The sequence below is a fragment of the Heptranchias perlo genome, chromosome 5, assembly GCF_035084215.1.
Source record: "Heptranchias perlo isolate sHepPer1 chromosome 5, sHepPer1.hap1, whole genome shotgun sequence".
NCBI lineage: Eukaryota > Metazoa > Chordata > Chondrichthyes > Hexanchiformes > Hexanchidae > Heptranchias > Heptranchias perlo.
Window position 1 is genome coordinate 131,082,763 of NC_090329.1, and position 20,590 is coordinate 131,103,352.

A 20,590-nucleotide genomic window follows, 5' to 3' on the forward strand; every position below is an offset into this window, starting at 1 on the left:
TCCGCCGCGAGACTAGTGGGGTCCATTTTGGTAGTGGGGCAGAAATTGAGCCCTCGGCTGAGAACTTCGATTTCGTCTGGTTGAAGGGTGTGGTCGGATAAATTGACAATAGACTTCCCTGTGGTTGCAACCGTGGTACCAGGGGAAGCTTGGTCGTTGCTGGTGGTGATGCCGAGTTTCTCAAGCTTCCTGCTCTTGGTTTTCATGTAGGCAGCGTAGTTCCGTTGCCTCGTCTGTTTGGCGGTATAACGTAGCTGGTCTGCTGTGTCCTGAGTACAGGTTGAGAGTATGGACTCTATCTTGGTTTCGAGGTTGTGGCGTCTGCTGTAGAGTTGGTGTATGAGATGGTTGCGGAGTGTGCGAGAGGTACGGCGGCAGAGTCTCTCAGCGTAATCCGAGTTGTATGTGGACTTGAGTGGGTTCGTGATCTGGAGTCCTTTCGGGATCTTGTCTGCTTTCTTGCAGCTCTGTAAAAACTTGATGTCTGTGTCTAAATGCGCGATCTTCTTGGATATCCTTTCCACTGTGAGCCGGCAGTTTGTGGTGTCGATGGTAGTCATGATGTGGAGATGCCGGTGATGGACTGGGGTTGACAATTGTAAACAATTTTACAACACCAAGTTATAGTCCAGCAATTTTATTTTAAATTCACAAGCTTTCGGAGATTTTCTCCTTCCTCAGGCAAATGTTTCAAGATCTCCTTGAAGCCTACGCATTTATACATATTGAACAATAATAAATGGTGTTTACAGACTGCCTCTGCAACTGCCCGTTGCCAAGGCAATCACCGTGTTCAGACAGAGAGGTGTTACCTGCAGAACCTCCGAATACACATTCAATAAAAAAACAAACAGGGAAAAAAAAACAGAGAAAAAAAAACACAGAGAGAGGCAGAAACATCCGGAAGGCAGAGAGAGCCAGCAAATGACCCATTATATTAAAAACAGATAACATTTGTTCGCTGGTGGGGTAACGTGTAGCGTGACATGAACCCAAGATCCCGGTTGAGGCCGTCCTCATGGGTGCGGAACTTGGCTATCAATTTCTGCTCGACGATTTTGCGTTGTCGTGTGTCTCGAAGGCCGCCAAACAGACGAGGCAACGGAACTACGCTGCCTACATGAAAACCAAGAGCAGGAAGCTTGAGAAACTCGGCATCACCACCAGCAACGACCAAGCTTCCCCTGGTACCACGGTTGCAACCACAGGGAAGTCTATTGTCAATTTATCCGACCACACCCTTCAACCAGACGAAATCGAAGTTCTCAGCCGAGGGCTCAATTTCTGCCCCACTACCAAAATGGACCCCACTAGTCTCGCGGCGGACACAGAGGAATTCATCAGGAGAATGAGGCTCCGGGAATTCTACCACAAACCCCAAGATTTCAGCAGCGAACCCAATGAGACAATCGACGATCCGGAACAGCAGACAGAGGGATCCGCGGTACAGCAACCGAAGAGGAAAGAGTCAAACTGGACTCCTCCGGAGGGTCGCTGCCCTCAGCTGGACATGTATGCTCAAGCTGTCAGGAAATGCGTCAATGCCAGATTCATCAGCCGCACTCAGAAGACAGTCCAGAATGTCACCCGAGCACAACGCAACGCCATCAACGCTCTCAAGACCAACCGCAACATCGTCATCAAACCAGCGGACAAAGGAGGAGCCATAGTCATACAGAACAGAACAGACTATTGCAAAGAAGCATACCGACAACTGGACAACCAGGAACACTACAGACGGTTACCCGCAGATCCGACCAAAGAACACACCCACCAGCTCAACAAACTGATCAAGACCTTCGATCCAGACCTTCAAAGCATCCTACGCATTCTCATCCCACGTAATCCCCGCGTGGGAGACTTCTACTGCCTCCCAAAGATACACAAAGCCAACACACCCGGACGTCCCATCGTATCAGGCAACGGAACCCTGTGTGAGAACCTCTCTGGATACATCGAGGGCATCCTGAAACCCATCGTACAGGGAACCCCCAGCTTCTGTCGTGACACTACAGACTTCCTACAAAAACTCAGTACCCACGGACCAGTTGAACCAGGAACACTTCTCACCACGATGGACGTCTCGGCACTATACACCAGTATCCCCCACGATGACGGCATCGCTGCGACAGCATCAATACTCAACACCAACAACAGCCAATCTCCGGAAGCCATCCTACAACTCATCCGCTTCATCCTGGATCACAATGTCTTCACCTTCGATAACCAGTTCTTTACCCAAACACACGGAACAGCCATGGGGACCAAATTCGCACCCCAATACGCCAACATTTTCATGCACAAGTTCGAGCAGGACTTCTTCACTGCACAAGACCTCCAACCAACACTATACACCAGATACATCGACGACATTTTCTTTCTATGGACCCACGGCAAGGAATCACTAAAGAGACTACACGATAACATCAACAAGTTCCATCCCACCATCAAGCTCACCATGGACTACTCCTCAGAATCAGTTTCTTTCTTGGACACACGAATCTCCATCAAAGACGGGCACCTCAGCACCTCACTCTACCGCAAGCCCACGGACAACCTCACGATGCTCCACTTTTCCAGCTTCCACCCTAACCACGTCAAAGAGGCCATCCCCTATGGACAGGCCCTGCGAATACACAGGGTCTGCTCAGACGAGGAGGAACGCGATGGACACCTACAGACGCTGAAAGACGCCCTAGTAAGAACGGGATATGACGCTCGACTCATCGATCGACAGTTCCGACGGGCCACAGCAAAAAATCGCATAGACCTCCTCAGGAGACTAACACGGGACGCAACCAACAGAGTACCCTTTGTCGTCCAGTACTTCCCCGGAGCGGAGAAACTACGCCATGTTCTCCGCAGCCTTCAACATGTCATCAATGAGGACAAACACCTCGCTATGGCCATCCCCACACCTCCACTACTCGCCTTTAAACAGCCACCCAACCTCAAACAGACCATCGTTCGCAGCAAACTACCTAGCTTTCAAGAGAACAGCGTCCACGACGCCACACAACCCTGCCACGGTAACCTCTGCAAGACATGCCAGATCATCGACACAGATACCACCATCACACGAGATGACACCACCCACCAGGTGCATGGTTCATACTCCTGTGACTCAGCCAACGTTGTCTACCTCATACGTTGCAGGAAAGGATGCCCCAGAGCATGGTACATTGGCGAGACCATGCAGACGCTGCGACAACGGATGAACGGACACCGCGCAACAATCGCCAAACAGGAGGGTTCCCTCCCAGTCGGGGAACACTTCAGCAGTCATGGACATTCATCCACCGACCTTCGGGTAAGCGTACTCCAAGGCGGCCTTCGAGACACACGACAACGCAAAATCGTCGAGCAGAAATTGATAGCCAAGTTCCGCACCCATGAGGACGGCCTCAACCGGGATCTTGGGTTCATGTCACGCTACACGTTACCCCACCAGCGAACAAATGTTATCTGTTTTTAATATAATGGGTCATTTGCTGGCTCTCTCTGCCTTCCGGATGTTTCTGCCTCTCTCTGTGTTTTTTTTTCTCTTTTTTTTTTCCCTGTTTGTTTTTTTATTGAATGTGTATTCGGAGGTTCTGCAGGTAACACCTCTCTGTCTGAACACGGTGATTGCCTTGGCAACGGGCAGTTGCAGAGGCAGTCTGTAAACACCATTTATTATTGTTCAATATGTATAAATGCGTAGGCTTCAAGGAGATCTTGAAACATTTGCCTGAGGAAGGAGAAAATCTCCGAAAGCTTGTGAATTTAAAATAAAATTGCTGGACTATAACTTGGTGTTGTAAAATTGTTTACAATTGTCAACCCCAGTCCATCACCGGCATCTCCACATCATAACTTGTATTAAGTTACCTTAGTCTGTCCTGCCCAGTTTCCTTAACATTTCTTCATAACTTTGATTCCTGAGATCTGCTGTCATCTTTTTTGCACCTTCTCAAGAACAACAATATTGCACAGCACTTTAATTTTACTGCATCTATGCACTAGGCTGGTAGTTTTAATCATTTCCCCCAATAACACTCTCATTCCTTTCCTTTGCAGTATGGCGCATGATTGTTTCATTCAACTCATACATCTGTTTTGAGTGATTGCTCCAATATTTGTGAAAATAGCAAATGAAAAATAAACAAATGAAACGTCAAGTTGACTGACTCCCGAGTGAATGCATTATTCTGTCCTTAAGATGTGCAACTCCTGAACACCACCTAGGAACCAATTAGAGTTCCATTATCATAGGTCTGGGAGCAAACTGTCTTCCCTTCTGACCCAGAAATAATGTACTGTACAGAAGATGAGAGAACACAGGCTCAAACCCACTGGCTCTGTGTTTATTCAGTGAGTACATAGGAACAGGAGTAGCCATTCAGTCCCTCAAGCCTGTTCCGCCATTCAGTTAGATCGTGGCTGACCTGTATCTTAACTCCATCTATCCACCGTGGTTCCATAACCCTTCATACCCTTGCCTATCAAAAATCTAGCTGAGCCATACAGATCAGGAAGTTCTCTGGTCCCATCTGTAGTCTGTGCTGAGCTCATCTCAATTGTGGGGTGGCAGGCCTTGGTGCTATGCATCAGGTAAGGAAAAATCAAGTAGGGATTCCTTCTTATGCCTATCCTCTGCTTGAAGTGTTTGTGTAAATGACAGGTGAGGTCAGAATTGGGCTTGTGTATATTTCCTCCCATGATGACTGTCACAGTCTAGGCTTTCACATGAAGTGCAGCCATTTGGAAGAGGTACCGGAGTGTGTAAGGCGTTTGTGGAACCATATCCAACAAGGGAGGGAGCAAAGCAAAAATAGAGAAGACTTTTTAAAAAGTATGTTGAGAGCATGTCAGTCTAAGGTTATACCCTAAGTCATGATTACTGTTTAAATTGTTGATGAAATGGTTGTGAAAAGAATCTCAGGCACAGCTACACCACCACACGTGAAAGCTGCAGGGTGTTACTTTGGAGGTGTCTGGGTTATCAGCCATCCAGTTTATGATGGCTGCAGTCATTCTAAATTGGACACAGCCTGCAGTGCTCATGATAACAAAGGAAGGCCTTTACGCCCAACAAACCTGTCCCTTTCACCTAACTGCCTTCAAATTGTCAGCTTGGCTCATTAGTGAGCACTCTCACTTCTGAATCAGACGGTTGTGATTCAAGCCCCACTACAGACTTGAGTACATAACCTAGGCTGACAGCCCAGTGCAGTACTGAAGGAGTGCTGCTTTGTTGGAGCTGCTGTCTTTCATGAGATGTTCAGGTGGACATGAAAGATCCCATGGTGCTTTTCAAAGAGGGGCAAGTTCTGGCCAACATTTCTCCTTCAGCCACCTCTGAAAACATTAACTGATCGCTCATTTCATTTGTGAGACCTTGCTATGTGCAAATTAGTTGCCACATTTGCCTTCATAACAACAGTGACTGCAAAAGTAATTAAATGGATGTGAAGCTCTTTGAGATATTTATTCTTCTCCTTTTCACCCCTGAAACAAATCTAGTTGCCTTTTGAACCCAATTTATACTGTTTGGTTTCATTGGATTTCCCTTGTAATTTATTCCAGAACTCGTTACCCTTTGGTGACAGTCCTGCCTATCCACATCCACCTTGCTTCACATTTTTTCTTTGTGTTCCTCCGTATTTGAACCCTTTTGCATGGTGAACAATTTGCCTGAATCAACGTTCGATTCCCGTTGTAATCTTGAAAACTTTTTTTTTTCAAAAAATATACCTTATTCATAAAATTTGCAGCAATACATACAATACAGTTGTCATATCACATTCCAAATGTACACAATACAGATTTTACAATTTGCAGGTTACTTCAAGTACAGTTCAATGAACTCTACTCATTGGAGTTCAGAAGAATGAGAGGCGATCTTATTGAAACATATAAGATTGTGAAGGGTCTTGATCGGGTGGATGCAGTAAGGATGTTCCCAAAGATGGGTGAAACTAGAACTAGGGGGCATAATCTTAGAATAAGGGGCTGCTCTTTCAAAACTGAGATGAGGAGAAACTTCTTCACTCAGAGGGTGGTAGGTCTGTGGAATTTGCTGCCCCAGGAAGCTGTGGAAGCTACATCATTAGATAAATTTAAAACAGAAATAGACAGTTTCCTAGAAGTAAAGGGAATTAGGGGTTATGGGGAGCGGGCAGGAAATTGGACATGAAGCTGAGTTCGGATCGGTCAATGCCCTGTGGGTGGCGGAGAGGGCCCAGGGGCTATGTGGCCGGGTCCTGCTCCGACTTCTTGTGTTCTTTAGATTTGTGGTTGGGATCAGATCAGCCATGATCTTATTGAATGGCGGAGCAGGCTCGAGGGGCCGATTGGCCTACTCCTGCTCCAATTTCTTATGTTCTTATGTTCATTGGACACAATTACAGTTCATGACACTCTAGGGTGCCTCATTGCAGTACACTCAATACACATTTTTGATAACAGGTACGTTACAGATTCTTTCCAGGTTCATTACAGATTCATTACCGTTACATTACATCAGTTAGAATTTTACATTCTGCCCGAGGGGGTTTTTCCCTGATTGCAGCCCCTCGGTATACAATGGCGGGAAGGCTCTAAACGGTTGCCTTTCCCCACAGAGCCTTTGCAGCGGCTGCACCCATCCTCAGTGCGTCCCTCAGCACGTAGTCCTGGACCTTGGAATGTGCCAGTCTGCAACACTCGGTCGAGGACAGCTCCTTGTACTGGAAGACCAGCAAGTTTCGGGCAGACCAAAGGGCGTCTTTCACCGAGTTGATGGTCTTCCAGCAGCAGCTGATGTCCGTCTCAGTGTGCGTCCCCGGGAACAGCCCGTAGAGCACAGAATCCTGTGTTATGGAACTGCTCGGGACGAACCTGGACAGATACCACTGCATCTCTCTCCAGACCTTCTTTGCAAAGGCACATTCCAGAAGGAGATGTAATCTTGAAAACTAATCGGCCCGTCTCGAAGACTGGTTTTCAGGGAGAACAATCCTGATGCTAGTGAAATGTGAATCTTCAGAGAATCCATTCACTTTATCAAAGGTGGTGGGGTGTTGCATGATTTTTAAAATTTTATTTTGTTTTTCAGTTGCCCAGACCTTTTTTCATAAACCACCCGGTGGGTTGTACTCCCTGCCTTATCTATCGGAAAGCATCTCCGAGGATTCCTCTACTCTCAGCCGCTCAGAATGGTGGGAGGTGCTTTTCTTCATCAAGAAGTTGGAACCAAAACAGCAGCAGGAGGCTGTTGACATCATCAGACAGAACCTGGAGGATCAGGTCAGAGAGCAGAGTGATGGCGTGGGGGGCTTTGAGAGGCGAAGTTTGGCTGTATCTACAAATGCATGTACAACACCAGTTCTGCTGCAGTACACCAGCACTCTTGTCTGGTAGAGTGGGACATTGATATAAGGAAGGTCAAGGATGAGAAAAGGTCATTTTGACCATCAAAAGCTCTTTCCCTGAACCTGAAATAGGTAATGTAGGTAAAAACTCTGGAACTATTCAAGAGACAGATAGAGGTTGTGATGGATGAAAATTCCAGTGGAAGGATGAGCTAGATGGACTGAATGGCCTCGATCATCTGCACTTAGTTTGTCATCTTTGCAATCCCTAGTGCTCTAATTCTCCTGTTATATCTCTACTACCCCACCTTGCACCTTATTCTAAATGTTTATCGGTTTCAGTAAAAAAAAAGATTTTCCTAAATCTAAATTTACTTTTCATTAACTTAAATATGTTTCCTGTGGCCCTACTTTGTTGAATTAATTTGAAGTAGTAATCTGGATTTGCCTTTTCTATACTCATTAATATTTTATATAATGAGACCTTCCTTCTGGGCTATAGAGCTTGAGCTGTAATCTTATGTGTTCCGTGAGTCACTCACACAAAGGTGTCTGATATCATATTTTCTGGAGAGATTTTGGTACCTGACTATACAACAGACTGTGGTGATCGAATGGATAATGTACAGAATTTTTCTCCCTTAATTTTGCGACCCTATGTCTATTGTCTCTCCCACTCTACCGCCCCCCCCCCCCCCCACAACCCCACCTCAGTTTTCTGCTGTCCTTTCCTGAAGATGCTAACTTGTGCTGGCTTATGAATCCGTGGGTGCTTACTGATTCTCTCCTAAGTGAGCCTCTCACTTCATTGATGTTGGCAGAATATTCAGCTGTGGTGCATATGACAGTCGGGTCTGACCCAATCTTTAACTTCACTTTGCTGCAAGTTTGCAGGATGATGATCAGAAATGGGAATCATGGCTGATTTCCCCCCCCCCCCTCCCCCCCCCACCCCAAAACAAATTCAGGGAGTTCTGAGGCCAATTGTAGCAACCCTCCTGCTTCCTTGGTTGAGATCAGCAAGCTCATCATAGTTCAGGGATCTTAGTCTGGCTCAGTGCTTTGCTTTACAGCATGTCTAACATTGGAAGGAGCTCCAATAACATGTCTAACAAAAAACTTATTGAACAAAAGTTAAAATGGTCATGAGGTGGCATACAATGATAGAATAATCAGTATGCCTTCTTATAAAGTTGTAATACTTGTGAACAAATGCTAATAATTTTTGAGCCTATTTTGATTCGCCTCTGCAGATTTCAGTAATGGATGAGAGTGCGTTGATTCAGTTGACTGTACCAGTGGAACTTGCGCAGAAGCTGCTTCAGTTCCTGAGCCCATATTGCCCAGCGGCCTACCTGACTGACCTGGAGAGCTCCCATGTTTATACCAAACACTACTTGAAGAGGCGAGGGCTGGATCAGGACAACCTCTCTGGTGCACTAACCAACATCGAGTACACCTCCTTATCTGGCACCACTGGCATGATTTCCTCCTCTGGATCATCTGCCTCCCAGTCAAAGAAAGCCAAGAAAGAAGTTTTTCCAGACCTCTCTAACACCGCAGCCACTTCAAGCAAAAACGATGCTGTGCAACTGACGGAGATGGGCAGGATGGAGGAGTTGGAGCTACCTGATGATCTTGAAGAGAAACTCAAAGGTGAGTGTGTCCACTGCACGTGGGATGTCGGGATCTGATTTTCTAATTGCATGACCAGAGCACTTAAAGTAGTGGTTCGGTAGTCAACACACCGCACTGGGTGCAAACCGCTGGAACTGCAGAGACTGGCCGGGTATTGGTTCAAATTTGTGATATTAATTGATTTCAGCCTTGTGGGGGACAGTTGTGCAGGAGCCTGGTACTTTTTGATGATGATAGCCCTTATTTTTGTTAAGTAAGGATATTAAGGGTTACAGAACCAAGGGGGGTAGATGGAGTTAAGATACAGATCAGCTATGATCTCATTGAATGGCGGAACAGGCTCCTTTTCCTATGTTCTTATGAGAAGGAAGAGCCACTGGGCCACTTGTGCAGTTTGCACTCAGAACCACAAGGAGGCCTTGGTTGCCCATGCTTTTGACCCTGGAGACTTGACTGGGAGAAGTGGGATAAGTTAATCTTCCCCTTGCCAAAAATGAAATGGGGACGTAGGCAGCAGTTCTGTGATCCAGTGGAGTTCATATTCATTTGTTCAACCTCCACGTATAAAGAAATTGAGAAAATTTGAGCTTCAGTATTATTTTCTTAAATTTTTTATCTCCTCTATCACATCCATCTTCGCCCTCCAGTTTGTCACCTGCCCTCCCCATCAGCGTCATCTGTCATCCCTCTCCAGTCCATCCATCTTACCCCTGTCAACACTGTCTGGGCTCAAGCGTGAAGACTGGCCACTTGTTGCTGGCACCCGTGAAACTGGCCCTGAGCAATGTTCAATGTCTTTGAGAGAAAATTGGGCAAAATAAAATAATCCACGGAGCCCCAAAAAAGAATCTCAGCAGGTTCAGTGAACACTTTCTGAAAGTTGCCATCACATGACCAAAGACATGCGAATTTGTAGGGTACATGAAAAGAGCCCATTGACTGGTGGGTTATTTGAGGCTGTAGCCTGACACATATTCAATTGCTGTTCTAGTATTTGCTAGAAAGCTGTATCAGCATCAGTGAATACAGCATTAACTTGTGGTGTTCACCTTGAGTTGTGTATGCTGACTTAGCTCCCACAGTAACTGCTCTGAGCTAGTCTATTAGGAGGATGTCAGCACTCACTATTTGAATACAATTTGAGAGATAAATTCAGTAATGTCAGTGTTGATCCAAATTGATTTTAATTGATTTGAAAATGCATCCTGGCGATGAGAATCCCTAAAGGTGCCAGGAACTACTCACTGAGCTCACAAATTCAGCGCGCTGTCAGCTATGTCTCTGATTATTTCCACTCTCCTCTTTCCCTGAAGGTGCCAACAGCCCTCCATGGCAGCAGTCTTTGCCCCCAGTCACTCACCCAAGTGGCCGTTATTCATTTGAGCCTAGACAGTGAGTATTGGTAGACTGTTTGTGGATGAAATCAGAGCCGAGCTCCATCCCACTCTTACCTATCGTCCACATAACAGCAGTTCCTGCAGGGAGCAGCAGCGAGAACCCATAGTCATTTTTTTTTGTTGCTCCCTTTCCTAATCTGGGGTGGTGAGGAACTGTGGTGCTTGGGTGGGACCAAGTATCTTTGCACAGAATCACAAGATAAAGATGGAGGACCACATGTGCAGGAAATGCCTCCAGTTGCTTGAGCTCAAGCTCAAGCTGAGGGTTTCTGAGCTTGAGGGGTGGCTGGAATCACTGCAGAGCATAGGGAGGCTGAAGGTTTCCTGGATTGTATGTTCCAGGAGGTGGTCACCCCTCAGCCACAGTGTGTTCAGGATAGCAAGTGGCTGGCCATCCGAAAGGGTAGGAAAAGGCAGGCATTGCAGGAATCTTTTGGGTGTGTGGCACTCTCAAACTGGTATTCAGCATTGAGGGTGACGATACCACGAAGGAGTGCAGTCATGAGCTTGACACCGTGGGACAAAGGACTGCACAGGGGACGCAGTGAAGTGTAGAAATGCAGTAGACATAGGGGATTTGATAGTTGGGGGGCAGACAGGCATTTCTGTGACCGTCGACATGAGTCCTGCATGGTGTTGCCTCCCTGGTGCCAGGTTAAAGGGCATCACAGAGAGGGTGCAGCACATTCCGTGGGGGGAGGGGAACATCCAGAAGTTGTGGTCTATGTGGGTACCAACGACATAGGAAAGAAAGAGGATGAGGTCCTGCGGACAGAGTTTCAGGAGCTAGGGAGGAAGTTAAAAAGCAGGCTCTCAAAGGTAGTAAACTCTGGATTACTCCACGTGCCACGTACTAGTGAGTGCAAAAGTAGGAAGATAAGGCAGGTTAAAGCGTGGCTAGAAATATGGTGCAGGAGGAAGGGCTTCAGGCTCTTGGGGCATTGGGACCATTTCTGGGTCAGGAGGGGCCTGTTCAAGATGGAAGGGTTGCACCTCAACAGAGCTTGGGACCAGTGTCCTTGAGGGGAGGTTTGCTGGTGCTGTGGGGGAGGGTTTAAACTAATTTGGCAGGGGGGTGGGCACCAAGATGTAGCATTAGAAAGGAGAAATAAGGTGCGCAAAGAATTGGGAGAGACAGATAGCACTAGAGTAAGAAATAGAGGATTAGGTGGGATCAGATTAAGAGAGAATACGAGAAGGTCTAAGATAGGTTTAGAGTGCATGTGTGTAAATGCACGAAGCATGATAAATAAGATTGGTGACCTGCAGGCGCAACGAGCCACATGGGAATATGATGTTGTGGCGATAACTGAGACCTGGCTCAAAAAAGGGCAGAATTGGGTACTAAATATTCCTGGATACAAGGTGTTGAGGAACGATAGGGAAGGAAAGAAAGGAGCGGGGGTGGCTGTATTGGTAAGGAGAATATTGCAATGTTGGAGAGAGAGGCTGTCCTTGAGGGGTCAAAGACAGAATCTATTTGGTTAGTGTTGATTACACAATTAACCAAAGCTCCCTGGATGGCAAAAGAGATAGAGAGAAAGATGAAACAGAAAAAGGGGGTGTATGACGGATGTCAGGTTGATAATACAAGGGAGAACCAGGCTGAATGTAGAAAGTACAGAGGAGAAGAGAAAAAGGAAATAAGAGGGGCAAAGAGAAAGTATGAGAATAGACTGGCGGCCAACATAAAAGGGAATCCAAAAGTCTTTAAGCAAATAAATAGTAAACGGGTAGTAAGAGGAGGGGTGGGGCCGATTAGGGACCAAAAAGGAGATCTACGCACGGAGACAGAGGGCATGGCTTAGGTACTAAATTGTAGAAAGTTATGTCACAGAAGGCCGCCATTCGGCCCATTGTGTCTGTGTCGGCCAAAAAAGAGCCATTCAGCTTAACCCCACTTTCCAACACTTGGTCCATAGTCCTGTAGGTTACGGCACTTCAGGCGCACATCCAAGTACTTAAATGAATTGAGGGTTTCTGCCTCTCTACCACCCTTTCAGCCAGTGAGTTCCAGACCCCGACCATCCTCTGGATAAAAAAAATTCTCCTCAGCTCCCCTCTAAATGGGCACTTTGCATTTATCTTTACCAAAGAAGAAGTTGCTGCCAAAGTCACAGTAAAAGAGGAGATAGTTGAGATACTGGATGGGCTAAAAATTGATAAAAGAAGAGGTACTAGAAAGGCTAGCTGTACTTAAAGTAGATAAGTCACCGGGTCCGAATGGGATTCATCCTAGGTTGCTGGGGGAAGTAAGGGTGGATATTGCAGAGGTACTGGCCGTAATCTTCCAATCCTCCTTAGATATGGGGGTGGTGCCAGAGGACTGGGGACTTGCAAATGTTACACCCTTGTTCAAAAAAGGGTGTAAGGATAAACCCGGCAACTACAGGCCAGATTTGTTTCGGATTAACATTTCTATCAGTCACTTGGATAAGTGTGGATTAATATAGGAAAGCCAGCATGGATTTGTTAAAGGCAAATCGTGTTTAACTAACTTGATTGAGTTTTTTGATGAGGTAACAGAGAGGGTTGATGAGGGCAATGCGGTTGATGTTGTGTATATGGACTTTCAAGAGGCATTTGATAAAGTGCCACATAATAGGCTTGTCATCAATTTTGAAGCCCATGGAATAAAAGGGGCAGTGGCAGCTTGGATACGAAATTGGCTAAGTGATAGGAAACAGTAGTGGTGAATGGCTGTTTTTCCGACTGGAGGGAGGTGTACAGTGGTATTCCCCAGGGGCGGTACTAGGACTACTGCTTTTTTTGATATATATTAATGACTTGGTCTTGGGTGTACGGGGCACAATTTCAAAATTTGCAGATGACACAAAACCTGGAAGTGTAGTAAACAGGGAGAATAGTAATAGACTTAGAGGACATAAGTAGGCAGGTGGAATGGTGGACAAATGGCAGATGAAATTTAACACAAAGTGCGAAGTGATATATTTTGGCGGGAAGAATGAGGAAAGGCAATATAAACTAAATGGTACAATTCCAAAGGAGGTACAGGAACTGAGACCTGGGGTTACGTGTGCACAAATCTTTGAAGGTAGCAGGACAGGTTGAGAATGTGGTTAAAAAAGCATATGGGATCCTGGGCTTTATAAATAGAGGCATAGAGTATAAAAGCAAGGAAGTCATGTTGAACCTTTATAAAGCACTGGTTTGGCCGCAGCTGGCGTATTGGGATCAATTCTGGGCACTGCACTTTAGGAAGGATACGAAGGCCTTAGAGAGGATGCAGAAGAGATTTACTAGAATGATTCCAGGGATTGAGGGACTTCAGTTACATGGATGGACTGGAGAAGCTGGGGTTGTTCTCCTAAAGCAGCGAAGGTTGAGGAGATTTGAGAGAAGTGTTCAAAATCATGAAGGGTTTAGATAAAGTAAATAAAGAGAAAAACTGTTCCCCTTGGTAGAAGGGTTGAGAACCAGAGGACACAGATTTAAGGTGATTGTCAAAAGTACAGAAAGCGCCGTGAAGGACAACTTTTTTCCAGAGCGAGTGGTTATGATCTGGACTGCGCTGCCTGAATGGGTGCTGGAAGCAGATTCCATCGTGGCTTTCAATAAGGAATTGGATAAATACTTGAAGGAAAAAATTTGCAGGGCTACAGGGAAAGAGCGGGGGAGTGAGACTAACTGGATTGCATTTGCAAAGCGCTGGTGCAGGCTCGATGGGCCGAATGGCCGCCTCCTGTGCTTTAACCATTCTATGATTCTATGGAAGAAGGGCATTCCTTCTATTCAAATAAACTCTGCAGTTCCCCCATCTGCACCAATTGTCGCATCTAATTTTTTTCTGAATTGATTTCATTATCACCTTTACTACCCTACCTGGTAGTCCATTCCACGTATGATCACTCTGTGAATGAACCCTACACTTTCCTTGCTAATGGATTTGTTTTCTTTAAGAAACCCCTAATCCTTGAGGCAATTTTTATTGAATCTGCTTCCATCCCCCTCTCAGGCAGTGCATTCCAGATCATTACAACTGGTTCCGTTAAAAAAAAATGTTTCCTCATATTGCCTCTGGCTCTTCTGCTGATCACCTTACATCTGTGTCCTCCGGTTACCGACCCCTCTGCCACTGGGAACAGTTTCTCCTTATTTACTTTATCAAAACCGTTCATGATTTTTAACACCTCAATTAAATCTCCCCATAGCCATCTCTGTTGTAAGGAGAACAACCCCATCTGCTCCAACCTCTCCACATAACTGAAGTCCCTTATCCCTGGCACCATTCTAGTAAAGCTCTTCTGTACCCTCTTTAAGGCCTTGACATCCTTCCTAAAGTGTGGTGCCCAGAATTGAACACAATACTCCAGGTAAGGCCTAACCGTTTTTTTATAAAAGGTTTAGCATAACTGCCTTTCTTTTGTACTCTGCCCCTATTAATAAAGCCCAGGATCCCATATGCTTTCTTAACAGCCTTCTCAACCTGTCCTGCCACCTTCAAAGATTTGTGTACCCCCAGGTCTCTCTGTTCCTGCCCCCCCCTTTAAAATTGTACCATTTAGATTCTATTGCCACTCCTCATTCTTCATGCCAAAATGTATCACTTCACACTTCTCTGCGTTAAATTTCATCTGCCATCTGTCTGCCCATTTCACCAGTCTGTCTTTGTCCACCTGAAGTCTGTTACCATCCTCCACATTGTTTACTACATTTCCGAGTTTTGTGTCCTCTGCAAACTTTGAAATTATACCCAAGTCCAGGTCATTAATGTATATCAAAAAGAGCAGTGTTCCTAATACTGACCCCTGGGGAAACATAGAAAATAGGAGCAGGAATAGGCCATTCGGCCCTTCGAGCCACCGTATACTTCCCTCCAGTCTGAAAAACAACCGTTCACCACTACTCTCTGCTTTCTGTCCCGTAACCAATTTTGTATCCACGCTGCCACTGTACCTTTAATCTCTTGGTATTTAATTTTGCTACAAGTCTATTATGCCTTTTGAAAGTCCACATGCACAACATCAACCATACTACCCTCATCAACCTCCTCCGTTAATTCATCAAAGAACTAAACCATGTTAATCAAACACGATTTTCCTTTAATAAATCTGTGCTGACTTTCATTTATTCGCCCATACCTTTCCAAGTGAATGGAGTCTTGTCTTGGGATGTGGGTGATTCTGGCAAGGCAGTATTTATTGCCCATCTCTAATTACCCTGAGGGAAGCAAGAGTCAACCACATAGTGTGGGACTGGACCCACATGTAGCCCAGAGCAGGAAGGAGTGGCAGGTCCCCTTCCTTGAAAGACAGTTGGGTTTTATGATATCTTGACTGCTTTCATGGTTATTATTTATTCTGATGTCAGCTACTCCCAAACTGAAATGAGCTAAAAGGAATATTTTTTTCATTAGTGTTCAACTGTCCGAAGGTGACTGGACGAAAGACCAATTTGGAGAAGATGGGGGAAGTAGTGGAGATAATGAAGAAGTCAAGCTCCGATATAAGTTTGCAGGTGGCTGGTTTTAAGTTCATTACTAAGATGTTGGAGGAGGACAGCACACGGGAGAAGCTGCCTCTTAAAGTAGATTCTGGCCTCAACCACAGGGACAAACTGATCAAAGTGTTGGTGGAAGAACTGACCAATCTGTCGAAGGAGAAGCCACTGGTTGTCACCTGTTTGCGGCTGCTTTACATCCTGATGCAGCGATACGATTGGAGAGCTCTGTTTGCCACAGAGGGAGGAATCAAGAGTGTTCTGTCCTGTATGCAAGAGCACAAGGGTTCTGCTCTCGTCCAGCAGGCTGCTCTGGCAGTAAGTTCAGCATCTAATTCAGGGTTTGGTTCCCTCCTCAGTTAGTTTTCTTCCTTCTTTTCCTGAAGGAGCTGACCATCCTATGGTTCCACCCCCAAGGGCACATCTATTGAGATTTAAATATAATACTAGAAGAACATTTACAGATGAACGTACTGTTCTCTTTCCCAGCCCAGATGGCAACTTTACCTCCCAAACAATGCATTAAGCTTCTAAAATGAGTATTAATATTTAAACAAAAGCAAAGTACTGCGGATGCTGGAAATCAAACAAAAAACAGGAAAAAATGTAAATACTCAAGTCAGGCAGCATCTGCGGAGAGAGAAACAGTTAACATTTCAGGTCTGACCTTTCCTCCGTCATATATATTTAATATTCTACCTACTTAACCAGGCAAAATCACTGTATATAACTATTATACATATTCTAGTACAAGACCCCCACTATTCCAGCCAACAAAATTGGAAAATCCTTAACTCTGGTATAAAGCTCGTACACACCCGAATTGTCCACTTCATGTCAGCTGGAATCCACAAATACGGTTCTCTGTTCTCTCCCAATTCAATTAGTGCATTCCTGTCCGCTGTTGCTCCTTCCTTCCAGCGCTGTGATAGTTAAATGTCAGCTCTCCCTTCTGGCTTCAATTCTGGCTCCTGCTGCTGATTTTAAATCTCCCTACCTCGGTCCTGCTGGGTTGTTACTAATTTCAAATTGGCATTAGGCACTAAAGTTGGGGGTCAGAAGGGAAAATCAGCACCGGAAGAATGGAGGGGAGCACCAGATGGCAGGAGTATTGCTGCTGGGACAATCATTTTTGACAAAATCGATTTGCTAGGAGGAAAACCTAAGGGAGGATATGATCCGCAGATAAGATGGCATCTCCCCAAAAGAGACACAAATTTCTGGTCTTGTGTGTGAGTGTAATAGAAAATGTGCTGATAGCATCAGTATATTCATCAAAAAGAAATATCTGGTCAGCAATTTAAAAAAAGCTACTGGAAATGCAGGGCAGGTTGGATACCTTCGTCAGAGTTCATCTGTTCTAACAAATCAATCAGGTGCTGATTGGCTGTTTGGTTTCAACATTTCTGTTTTATTTCAGATTGGCAGCATTAGTGATGTTTTAATCTCTATTGGCCTGATTGATCGTTGTCTTCGGTGCATGGGGTGAGGGCCTGGGTGGTTGGAATCTCAGGGCAATCTTAAGATCAACATTTACATCTTCTGGTCTCAGTTGCTCACTGTGGCATTTTACAGGTTTTTAAAGTTGATCTTCTCTACCATACAGATAACTTAAGGGAAGGACAACTGATGTGCTCGATGTTACCGTAACAGCTGTGGCTCAATGGTGGCACTCTCACCTCTGAGCCAGAGTTTTTTGGTTCAAGTCCCACTGCAGAGACTTGAGCACATAACCCAGGCTGATACTCTAGTGCAGTACTGAGGGAACGCTATCGGAGGTGCCGTCTTTGGGATGAGATGTTAAACTGAGGCCCCATCTACCCCCTCAGGTGGACGTAAAAGATCCCATGGCACTATTTCGAAGAAGAGCTGGGGAGTTCATCCCAGTGTCCTGGCCCAGATTTATCCCTCAACCACCATCACAAAAACAGATTATCTGGTCATTATCACGTTGCTGTTTGTGTGATCTTGCTGTGTGAAAATTGGCTGCTGCGTTTCCTACATTACAACAGTGACTACACTTGAAAAGTACTTAATTGGTTGTAAAGCACTTTGGGACACCCTGAGGTCATGAAAGGCACTATATAAATGCAAGAGTTTTTCTTTTAAAACTGGTGACATTCAATGATGCCCTCTCCCCAATACGTTTCACTGGTTTTATTTATTTGATACAGTGCTCAAAAAAAACAGACACACAGCTGGTGTTTGTCTCCACAGACTCTGAAGATCCTGACTGGAGCCAGCAAGTATGACATGCGAACTAAAAGTGTTCGGCCTCACCTTGCTGACGCCGACGCTCAGATCATCCTTGAGATCTTTGCCAGCATTGGCTCAGCCTCTACCCAGGATTCCAAAGGGCTGCTCAGTGTTATCCCTACTGCTGTAGCGAAAATGATGAACACTTCAGGGTAAGGAGAGTTTCTCAGAACATGCTCTTTCATTGGCTTTTTTCTCTCCTCATCACCTACCCTTTCAGATTCTTTTCTCAAGTTGTGGATTTGAACACTTTCTCCTCCCATAACGAAGTACTTCCTTAAATCATAAATGCCACTACTTTAGGCTAGATAGAGACAGCATTTTGCCTCTCCATTTCCCTACCGCTTTTCCTCCTGAAAGCGGTGACTGCTGTTAGGATACCCCTCTCTGGATGCTGTCACCCTCTGCACATGTGGGAGTTATTGGATAACCAAAAGTGCAGACATTATTTTTCCCCTTCTACTTTTCATCATGGCAAGAGTGCTATGGCAAACTGTAGCATCCTGGCTGAGATCAGTCAACTCAGCACAGACGAGCGATTGAATCAAGACCTTTGGTCTATATTCCTTGGCTCCAAACTAGGCAGTGAAATTAGCAATTGAGTTGGGGGAGCCGTTAATATTTGGAATAACTATTGAATGTAGCGGCTGGATTAGAAATTGCGTCACTCAAACTGACCTTTGAACTGAAAATATTGCACTCTATTTGCACGTTTAGCTCACACAGCCAAGGATGCTGAGACATTGTTCCTAAAAATGGTATTGTCCATTGTTTGAGCACTGGATTGTGTTGAAGTAAATCATTAATAGATGCTAACATGACATTGCAGTAAAGTGGAATAATGTGAATCTTAGTCCGTTAACCAAGTGATATTTTGCCCTTTGATTCTTTTTCCTCTGTAGGTGCTCCTCTGCGGTTCAGGATGGTTTGCTAATTGTCATTATGCTGGTTTCTAATCACAAAAGCCTTGCGGAGTTGTTGGTATCTTGTGACATCTGCCCAATCCTATATAGCTGTATTGGAAACGGGAGCAGCTCCACCGGCAGTCATCAGCAGATGCTGGCTATCATGGCCCTCAGTAACATCTCTCTGAACCACAAACTCTCTACTGGAATTGAGAACAAAGGTAAAGGTTATTGGTGCTTTAAATACCATTAAGCCCAGAATAACTACTTGAATGTAATGCTTGCTCAGTCTTGTTACCTAGATGACTTGATTCTGGTATACTACTCCAGTGAGCTACTTCCATTCTCCACTCGATTGTGCCACGTACCATGGGCACAGGCTGTAGCTAATGATTCTGGGCATCAGCCGCATATGTAATGAGAAATGTTGACGTTTGGCATTTCTTTGGAAAATAGAGAAAGGCGCTATATGAATGAAAATTTCTATTACATTCGCAGGAAGTCCCAAAGAGCTTGATAGCCAACGGAAATGTTTTTGAAGTGCAGTCATTGTTGTTTTGTAGGCAAATCAGCCAATGTGCATACAGCATAGTTCCACAAACAACAAATTAAATTCCACGTATATGTTGACTGCACCCAACTCTACCTCTCCACCATCGCTCTTGATTCCTCCACTTCCTCTGTGTTGTCAGATTGCTTGTCCAACAGAAAGCAAACATGCAGGGGAGCAAGCAGTTAAGAAGGCAAATGGTATGTTGGCCTTCATTGCAAGAAGATTTGAGTACAGGAGCAAGGATGTCTTATTGCAGTTATACAGGGCCTTGCTGAGACCACACCTGGAGTATTGTGTGCAGTTTTGGTCTCCTTACCTAAGAGAGGATATACTTGCCATAGAGGGAGTGCAGCGAAGGTTCACTAGACTGATTCCTGAGATAGCAGGACTGTCGTATGAGGAGAGATTGGGTCGACTCAATTTGTATTCACTCGAGTTTAGAAGAATGAGAGGGGATCTCATTGAAACATATAAAATTCTGACAGGGCTAGACAGACTGGATGCAGGGAGGATGTTTCCCCTGGCTGGGGGGTGGGGGGGATCCAAAACCAGGGGTCACAGTCTCAGGATACGGGGAAGGACATTTAGGACTGAGATGAGGAGAAATTTCTTCACTCAGACGGTGGCGAACCTGTGGAATTCTCTACCACAGAAGGTTGTGGAGGCCAAGTCACTGAATATATTTAAGAAGGAGCCAGATAGATTTCTAGACACAAAAGGCATCAAGCGGTATAGGGAGAGCGCGGTAATATGGTATTGAGATAGAGGATCAACCATGATCATATTGAATCAGATCAGATCAGTCAGGATCTCATTAATGGCGGATCAGGCTCGAGGGGCCGAATGACCTACTCCTGCTCCTATCTCTTATGGTCTTATGGAATGGTGGAGCAGGCTCGAAGGGCCTATTCCTGCTCCTATTTTCTATGTTTCTATCCCGTCTTGGATGAGCCACAATTTTCAGTAGCCCGCACCATAAACTCTGTGTTCCCTTGCCTCTGACTGTCTGACGGCCTATATCCTAGGGTTTTAAAAGAGGTGGCTACA

At 45.3% G+C, this 20,590-nt stretch overlaps 1 protein-coding gene across 3 annotated transcripts in view; it reads left to right on the forward strand.

The window, feature by feature from the left end:
- LOC137322123 (cullin-9) overlaps positions 1–20,590 on the forward strand; it is a 344,721-nt gene that overhangs the window by 116,429 nt on the left and 207,702 nt on the right. For all 3 annotated transcript variants that reach the window (XR_010962966.1, XM_067985222.1, XM_067985223.1), the window contains exons 6-10: positions 7,079–7,269; positions 8,588–8,990; positions 15,747–16,147; positions 18,047–18,237; positions 18,988–19,211. Coding sequence is in view for 2 of the 3 variants with exons in the window: in XM_067985222.1 (XP_067841323.1) it covers positions 7,079–7,269; positions 8,588–8,990; positions 15,747–16,147; positions 18,047–18,237; positions 18,988–19,211 (1,410 nt within the window). In the remaining variant the exon portion in view is untranslated. The remainder of the gene's footprint in view (positions 1–7,078; positions 7,270–8,587; positions 8,991–15,746; positions 16,148–18,046; positions 18,238–18,987; positions 19,212–20,590) is intronic.